Below are 9343 nucleotides of genomic sequence, written 5' to 3'. Positions count from 1 at the left end.
CAATGTTCTGAGAGCTATAGTATTTTTTGAGCGACATTCTTATGTAGGGGTTCATTTTTTGCGGGATGAGGTGATGGTTTTATTGGTACCATTTTGTGGGACATAAGCCTTTTTGATCACTTGGCGTTGCACTTTTTGTGATGTAAGGTGACAAAATTGGCTTTTTTTGACACAGTTTTAATATTTTTTTTTAAGGTGTTTATCGGACTGGGTGGATCATGTGATATATTTATATAGCTGACCGTCACAGATGCAGCAAAACCAAATATGTCTTTTTTTTTTTCTCTCTTTTTAACATTTTTTTTAATTACTTACATTTGATTTATTTTATTTTTCATATGAAACCTTTTTTTTATTTTTTATTATTTTTTATTTTACACTTTGCATCCCCCATAAGGTCATACAAGACCTCTGGGGGACATTTAACGTCACTTTTTTTTTTTTTTTTCACTATTGATTTCACCTGTAACTGGGGCTGACATAGTAGCCCCAGTTACAGGGGAAATACACCCCCCAGAGAGGCTGTACAGCAGAATACAGTGCTGTACAGCCTCAGTGCAGGGCTGATCGAGGTCTGTGGAAGACCCGACAGCTCCTGCACTCTCCCAGCCCCAGCAGTCACATGACCACCGAGTCGGGACAGGAAGCGCATAGCGCTGTGTATACAGCGATCTAGAAGGCAGGGACACCTGGGAATGGCCCCTGCCTTCTTTTTGGGTTGCCCTGCTGTCAGTGACAGCGCCCCCCCCCCCCCGCTCGGCAGCTGCAGGATTAGCGTGCAGCTGCCATCTCTGAATGGACGTTCAGAAACATGCATTCAGAGATAGAGATCCACCTCCCGGACGTTTATAGTCAACGGACAGACGGGAGGTAGTTAAAGGATAAAGAAAGATTGGTCCAAACCCACACATAGAAGCTAACATTTATTAATAACGGTTAATAAATTTGGAAACACTGATACATACACACATTGCTGTTTGGATACCAGACTTTAATTGCTAATCGTATATGTTTCATCATCATCGAGTGCTATTGTTTGCGTTCCTTTTTTCTGGTAGGATATACCAATATTTTGCCTCCAATTATTGTAGGTTTTTCTTTAAGTGTGTGCAATCTTTGATGCGTAACAAAACTTGATTTCTGAGTAAAACATTTCCCACATTCTGAACATGAATATGGCTTCACTCCTGTGTGAGTGTTTTGATGTACAAGGACGTTCACTTTCTGAGCAAAACACTTCCCACATTCTGAACATGAATATGGCTTCTCCCCTGTGTGAATTCTCAGATGTCCAACAAGATGTGATTTCTGAGTAAAACCTTTGCCACATTCTGAACATGAATATGGCTTCTCTTCTGCGTGACTCTTCATATGTTGAGCAAGAAGGGATTTCACTGCATACCGTTTCCCACATTGTGAACATGAAAATGGTTGGTCTCCTGTGTGAATTTTTTGATGCATAGAAAGAGAGGATTTAGATTTGTAACATTTCCCACATTCTGGGCATGAAAATGTTTCTCCTGTGTGACTTCTTTGATGTCCAGTAAGAGATGACTTGAAGCTAAAACACTTTCCACATTCAGGACATGAAAATGGCTTCTCTTCACTGTGAAGTATTTGATGTTTGATCATACCTGATTTATGAGCAAAACATTTCCCACATTCTGTGCATGAATATGGCTTCTCTCCTGTGTGACTTCTCTGATGTTCAATAAATCTTGTTTTCTTGTCAAAACGTTTCCCACATTCTGGACATGAATATGGCTTTTCTCTTGTGTGACTTGTCTGATGTCTCTCAAGATCTGATGGTTGACCTACAACATCCATTTTATGACTATAATTCTCATTTACAGTCTGTGATGAATCAGAAGATAGAAGATGTTGAAAAGGATCAGATGATAGATCTTTGCTGTGAAGGGCTGAGGGTACATCTGAGATAATGGCACACTCTTCATATGTGTCTTCTGTAATACCACGATCATCTACTTTAAAATCTGAAGGTACCAGAGGTCTCTCTGAGCTCCCGATACAGTCATCTGCCAAGTAAAAACCTGATTATTATTTTTGAATACTCTATATAACATTTATAATTTGTATATATAATAAATTCCAAACAAATTGTAAAGCATGAGTCATTTACCAAGACAGTGGGGAAAAAACAGATCAAAATCTATCTCAGAGAAAGAATATGCAACTGATATCTGATTGGCAGGATCCAACAAAAACCCCACACCCCCACTTTTCAGCTGTTTCAGACTAGCTCAGGTGGCGGAAATACACAGCTCTGTATGTCGTGTAGTGAACGGAGCTGGTTACTGCAAAATTGATTGACTGAACTGTGTAGTTCCTGCGCCAAAGTTACTCTTCAATAGCTGATCCGTGGGGGTGGGGAGTGTCAGAGGTAGAGTTGCACCGGGTATCGAAGTATTGATACCCAAACGATACTTTTAGACCCGGATCAATACGATACCGGGTTTTACTATTTAACAATACTAAGCTGTGCTGCTGCACAGCCTAGTATCAGAGAGCATGGCACACGCCGCTCTCAGCGTGCGCCATGTTCTCTTCAGCAGCACAGTGGAGAAGTAGGGAGTCTTTCCCTCCCTCCCCACTGTGCCGCCGCTGCCACCAATGATAAGAGACAGGGGAGGCCACTGAGCCACCAATGAATATAATACATTATATTCAACTGTATGCTGAGGGTGCCGGCCTCAATAACTGGGCAGGACAATCCACAGAACTGCGGCAATTAACTCCTCAGGTGCCGGGGGGGGGGCGTGGCCTGGCCGGCAACGTGAAGAGACACATACGGTACATCTGAACAGCGCTTAGCAAAATCCTGTGCCTCCTAATCGGCTGAACAGAAGTAGAGGAGGGTGGGCTAGCTCCCTGCAAGCATTTTTGGGCATGACCCGTACTACAAAGAAGGAGAGGGAGGGCCGGAAGGGACTGGGACCAAAGCCGGCGAAACAAAATGGCGTCGCCGCCTCGTCCAGGTCCGCGGATGTGGCAGCCCGATTAGAGCAGTTTGCCTGGGTCACTCGAGCAGGAGGCAGCCCTGAGAGCACGGACGCACCACTGAAGAGGACGGAGGGATCAGAGGTGAGCTCCCTCATTAATAACACCCTGGGGAAAAGTGCCCGCCAAGATGGTGGATTCCATGTGGAGGAGGCAGGAGCTGGTGAAAGGGGGGGGGGGGAGCCCATAAAGTGCTAAACACACAGTCCATGCTACAACCACAGCTACCTCTCCTTACCTTGCCACAATATATAGAGCCTACAATCAAAGATATATTTCTGGCAGTACAACACTGCAGCTCTGCATTAATGACCCTAAATAAATCCACGGGGTCCCTTCAAGAGAGGGTCTCTTTTATCCGACATGATATAAGGAAAGTTAATGAACGTGTTGCTGGGGTGGAGGAAAGAGTGGGCCTTTTAGAAGATCAAGTACCCCCTGTAAAGCGGGACCTGGCCAAAGTAATTCACAATATCACCCTTCTTATAAATAAAATGGAAGATTTTGAGAATAACCAATCTCCGCTTGGTGGGAGTGCCGGAAAAGGCGGAAGGGGTTAATGCTGCACAGTTCTTTGAAGAGTGGTTTAAAGATAAATTTGGACAAAACTCCTTGTCTCTATTATTTGCAATAGAAAGGGCGCACAGGGTGCCATTCTCTCCGCCACCACCAGGTGCACCCCCCAGACCAATCCTGCACTTTCAAGATCGGGACACTATTCTTCGCAAACCAAGAGATCAATGGTAATAAGATATCCATCTTCCCTGACTTCTCGGTGGAGGTCCAAAACACGACGGGTGAAATTTCTGGATGTTAAAAGACGTTTACGAATGAAAAATGTGCAGTACTCTATGCTTTATCCTTCCAAGCTGCATGTGGTTGCTGGCGGAAATGTCCACTTGTTTTAATCACCTGAAGACACTGCCCACTGGATGGATCTGAATGAAAGCTCCCTCTGTGACCCTACCGGGACTGGCTGACCAAGGGAACTGACTCTTGAGTTGGACTGTCACCAGCGACCGCTGAAGCCTAGTGATGAGTACTCTGCCTCCTCTGTACTTCACTCTATTTACCATTACTGTCCCTCCCTTCTCTATGTTCTACTGTCCACTAGACCGATGCAATGAACAGGGGGCTGTCCTAAGTTTTTACCTATTTTTTCCTTCTTCCCTCTCTTTTCCTTTTTTCCCCTTTTTCTAGGCCTTGTTAGGTTATGTTTTCTTATGTTCACAGAACACTTGCTTTATTGCAGCGCATTGTTAAGGTTAGGCCGTTGGTGCCACCTCTTCATGTTTGCTGGTTTCAGGAAATTTTTGTGCCTCAAGTCTCCTGCGTGGGACAATTGGAGAGATTTTTGTTGGGATGTTCTTGTTATATTGTATGTATTGGGAGGGTATCTGCGGAGAGACCACTTATTTTTATTTCCATCAGACTGATGGACACAGATTAATTCGTATGGATATACAGTACAGACCAAAAGTTTGGACACACCTGCCTTCTCATTCAAAGAGTTTTCTTTATTTTTATGACATGAAAATTGTAAATTCACACTGAAGGCATCAAAACTATGAATTAACACATGTGGAATTATATACATAACAAACAAGTGTGAAACAACTGAAAATATGTCATATTCTAGGTTCTTCAAAGTAGCCACCTTTTGCTTTGATTACTGCTTTGCACACTCTTGGCATTCTCTTGATGAGCTTCAAGAGGTAGTCCCCTGAAATGGTTTTCACTTCACAGGTGTGCCCTGTCAGGTTTAATAAGTGGGATTTCTTGCCTTATAAATGGGGTTGGGACCATCAGTTGCGTTGAGGAGAAGTCAGGTGGATACACAGCTGATAGTCCTACTGAATAGACTGTTAGAATATGTATTATGGCAAGAAAAAAGCAGCTAAGTAAAGAAAAACGAGTGGCCATCATTACTTTAAGAAATGAAGGTCAGTCAGTCAGCCGAAAAATTGGGAAAACTTTGAAAGTAAGGGCTATTTGACCATGAAGGAGAGTGATGGGGTGCTGCGCCAGATGACCTGGCCTCCACAGTCACCGGACCTGAACCCAATCGAGATGGTTTGGGGTGAGCTGGACCGCAGAGTGAAGGCAAAAGGGCCAACAAGTGCTAAGCATCTCTGGGAACTCCTTCAAGACTGTTGGAAAACCATTTCAGGGGACTACCTCTTGAAGCTCATCAAGAGAATGCCAAGAGTGTGCAAAGCAGTAATCAAAGCAAAAGGTGGCTACTTTGAAGAACCTAGAATATGACATATTTTCAGTTGTTTTACACTTGTTTGTTATGTATATAATTCCACATGTGTTAATTCATAGTTTTGATGCCTTCATAGTCATGAAAATAAAGAAAACTCTTTGAATGAGAAGGTGTGTCCAAACTTTTGGTCTGTACTGTATATATTGCCGTTTCTTCATATATTCTTGTAGTACGCCTGATGAAGTGACTGGTGATGTCTAGAAAGCTCGCTATGTAACATCATTACTTCTATTTCTGTTAGCCATTAAAAGGTATCAAACCTGCAATACTCTTATTTTGTTTCTCTTAATAAGAGCACTAAACTAGTTTTCTATTGGCTAACACGGTACCAGACTTTTTCCTAACTCTGTGACAAACATACATTCGGGGGTCTCCAGCTGGAACTTTATCCTAGGTAGGATGTAAGTATTGATTTGCCCTATCTCTTGTACACCCTGGGCTGTCGGTCATGTATTATAACGTTATAGACAGCCAAAACCCACGGATAGATACACAAAACCCACGGATAGCAATGGCTTTATCGCTCTGGACAGCTGCCACCTCCCAGTTTGGCTTACCAATATTCCACGGAGCCAATATATCCGCTTACGGAGGAATTGCACCTTGAATGAACAGTTCAACTACGAGGCAAACAATTTACAGCAAAAATTCCTAGAAAAGGGGTATAATGCCACCAAACTAGAGGAAATTAAAAATGAGGTTATGAAAATAGAGCGGCAATCGCTGATTCAAAAAAAAAAAAAAAAAAAAAAAAAAGAAGATACATCCTCTGACAGCGAAAAAAACACATCGAAAGATAACACTGACTTGGATATACCCATAATAACCCAATATCATGAAAAAGAATACCAGTTTAGACAAATTATAAAAAAACACTGGGACATCCTGAAGCATGATAAAATTATTGGGGAAAAATTACCAAAGGCCCCTAAATTCATCTTTAGGAAATCAAAAAACTTGGGAAATTTGATAGCCCCATCAATTAGAAGTACAATTCAAGGGAAACACAAAAAGGCTACTGTACCAGACGACAAAAAAGGTTTTTTTCCCTGCAGAACATGCAAGGCCTGTATAGCGTCCAAACAAAAAGACATCATCAAGGAAATTACCAGTGAAAATAACTCCTACAAAATAAAAAACATCTGTCCTGCTTCACAAAGGGGGTCATCTACTATATAAAATGCCCGTGCGGGAAGGTATACGTAGGGAGAACGAAACGCGAACTAAAAGTCAGAATTTGGGAACATGTAAAAAATATAAGTAAAAAATTTGTGGGTCATCCACTATCACGGAAAAACATAAGGGTAAATTTGAAGGCTCATCCTTTGGAGGCATAGAGCAAGTTAGGCAAGATCCCAGAGGAGGAGACTACATAAAAGCAATGTCACGCAAAGAGAGCGAGTGGATCTACAACTTAAATACCCTGGCTCCTATAGGCCTGAACCAAGAAATCGAATTGCTCGCATTTTTGTAATTTCTGTAATCTCTCTATATAGACAGCAAGCAGTAAGCCACCATCATGTAAGGCCAATAACAATAACAAATAAGCTATTCCAAGAATTAGGCCCATTCACCAAATTAATATATACCGTACCATCAAGTTTGATAATCTGGGCAGAAACAGTTCAGAAGCACCAAAAGGACTCAAACCAATTCAATATAAATCAGAAAATAAATACATAACCCCTTTTTTCCCTATATCCTGTCATACCCCTTGAAGTCTTTGCATTGTTCCTCTATTGTCCTGTAAACAAAGGACGTCTCCATGGAAACCTGTATGCTTAAAGATCGGCCAAACAGGCTCTACAGCTATCCCTGAGGAAGGAATACGTTTATTCCGAAACGCGTCGGAGGAATTGTGGACCCTTGAGGCTTTCGTAGCTTCGGGTGTGACGTCACACTACAGGTTTCCAGGACAACGAACCTAACACGGCTGCTCTGTGCGCGCGCAACCTACCGGCCGGAGCTGCGCTCGCATCACAAAGCAAGCTGAAGACATACCAGGACAAGACAAGAGGATCATCAACAAGACTGTACTTCCGGGAACGGACCGAGCGGGGCACATAACAGTAAGTGTACAGTACTACCGCAATACACCGCAACAGTTTCATACTTTGTTGCCACATGTACCCCTGATAGAAACAAGTTAAATCAATTCACTGGATGCCAAAAAGACTAATGAGAATAGCATTACCCCAACAACAAACTATATGGTGTTACATGCTATAATTAGGGTGACATTATCAGCAAAAACTTACAGGGAGGAATCTAGTCAGCGCGGGTTCTTCTTCTTTTTTACTTTTCAACATTAGGTCTTTTCCTATTCTGTGGGCGTTTTTTGGCAATTAACCCCATAATAGAACCCTGCAGCGACGGGGCTCACGCATAGCCATTTTGTGTGAGCTCATCTGTACTCCATCCTATCCAGACGGCAGCGCGACTGTTTATTCACTGCTTTTGTTGCATGTGTTATAACATGACCGAAGGAGTCTCACCTCATATTGCATGGTGCATATCTATGCTAGTTATGTATTTACTTTTTATTCACACTTAGTAAAGATATTTTTCACTTAGCCTGCCTAAACTTATTCATTCACGTTACAGACTCTTCTTTGCTTGATTTAGTGGTTATTACTCACCTGGGTGGTTATATGTAGGAAGTTCCTCCTTACACTGGTCATCACTCCTCGTATATGCTTCTGTAGGAGGTTCCTCCTTACACTGGTCATCACTGTTCACATATGTCTTCGTAGAAAGTTCCTCCTTACACTGGTCATCACGGCTCTCATATGTTTCTGTACAAGGTTCCTCCTTACAACGGTCATCACCTGTCACATATGCTTCTGTAGGAGATTCATCCTTACACTGGTTATCGGGGCTCACATATGTTTCTTTAGCATTAATATTATTGAGATCTTTCTTCGGATTCAAAAGCTGTGAAACAAACATTGTAAAAATCACCAGAAGGTCAGAGAAGTCACAGGGAAGAAATTATTCTTTATAATGATGACCAAAGCTGACATGACAGCCAAATAGCTGTAGGTTTCCAGCCGCCATAGATATTAGAAGATAACTCAATAACAAGAACCTCATGAATATGTATCTGCAGCATGGCTGGATGTCTATCAAGTTGTTTCAGGGAAGTGGGGGAGATTAGCTTCTGCCAGACACATCTGGTAGAAATCTAACCTATTTGTTATTCCCACCAGTAGTCTCCATGGCCAGAACACTGTGATAACAGATAATGTCTATGGTTGGTTGTAATCCAGTCATCTCTTCCTTTCTCATTACACAAATATAAGACATATAATACTATGGGATAAAGCAAGACTGAACACAAGGACTTCACAGTCCTCTACAGATCATAGGGAATATCTCCATCTACCTGATGATCCTGTGGAGGATGAGGACTGGGACATCTCTCTGGTGTTCTTCTCTTACTGGATCTTCCTGTAGGAGACACATACAGTGACTGAATTCATTCTTTACATACAGATAATTAAAGGACGGGTGTATTTAGTCCTGTCTATTACCTGGTGATGTGAGGTTCTGATGGTTCTCCATCATGACGTTCTTGTACAGATCCTTGTGTCCTTCTACATACTCCCACTCCTCCATGGAGAAATAGAGAGTGACATCCTGACACCTTATAGGAACCTGACAACACAATGATACCGTCATCACCCAGACCCCTCCAGTGCTGTTACTGTATAATGTCCCAGCATTCCCAGCAGTGTCACCTCTCCAGTCAGCAGCTCAATCATCTTGTGGGTGAGTTCTAGGATCTTCTGTTCATTGATTTCCTCATGTATCAGGGGGTGAGGTGGAGGACCTGTGATTGGGCTCAGGGTTCTTCCCCATCCTTCAGACACAGGAGCCTGACCGCGCTCACTAGAGGTCTTCTTCACTACTGTATAATCCTGGGTATGGGGAGACACAGTAATAAATATCACTACTGACATTTCCAGAGTCCATCACCTCTACAGCCATGTCCATCTGTTATTACCATAGATAAGAATGATGTAATGTGACATCATCAGAATCTCTCACCTCTCC

General features: G+C 42.4%; 1 protein-coding gene across 3 annotated transcripts; it reads right to left on the bottom strand.

Annotated features, from left to right (window-relative positions):
- Nucleotides 1-974: 974 nt before the first annotated feature.
- On the bottom strand, nt 975-9069 carry LOC120992116 (oocyte zinc finger protein XlCOF6.1-like). 3 transcript variants are annotated; one of them, XM_040420888.1, is made up of 5 exons: nt 9028-9069; nt 8821-8944; nt 8673-8737; nt 7927-8221; nt 975-2036 (listed from the first exon to the last, which is right to left on the bottom strand). In XM_040420888.1, the coding sequence occupies exons 1-5, from the start codon at nt 9049-9051 to the stop codon at nt 1030-1032; spliced, it is 1515 nt and encodes a 504-aa protein (XP_040276822.1). In that variant the 5' UTR covers nt 9052-9069; the 3' UTR covers nt 975-1029. The 3 variants fall into 3 exon arrangements, with proteins under 3 accessions (XP_040276822.1, XP_040276823.1, XP_040276825.1); XM_040420889.1 differs by having other exon boundaries at nt 8116-8221; XM_040420891.1 differs by having other exon boundaries at nt 8152-8221.
- Between the last annotated feature and the right edge of the window lie 274 nt (nt 9070-9343).

This window comes from Bufo bufo, chromosome 2 (genome assembly GCF_905171765.1).
Source record: "Bufo bufo chromosome 2, aBufBuf1.1, whole genome shotgun sequence".
NCBI classification, from domain to species: Eukaryota; Metazoa; Chordata; class Amphibia; order Anura; family Bufonidae; genus Bufo; species Bufo bufo.
The sequence above is the reverse complement of the archived record's forward strand: the minus strand, read 5'-3'. Positions and strand labels throughout refer to the sequence as shown.

Coding starts and splice junctions, on each gene's coding strand:
- LOC120992116 (XM_040420888.1), bottom strand. CDS start 9,051: ATGATTGAGCTGCTGACTGGAGAG. Junction 8,945..9,027: donor TTGAGCTGCTGACTGGAGAG/GTGACACTGCTG, acceptor TTGTGTTGTCAG/GTTCCTATAAGGTGTCAGGA. Junction 8,222..8,672: donor ATCCTCCACAGGATCATCAG/GTAGATGGAGAT, acceptor TTTGTTTCACAG/CTTTTGAATCCGAAGAAAGA.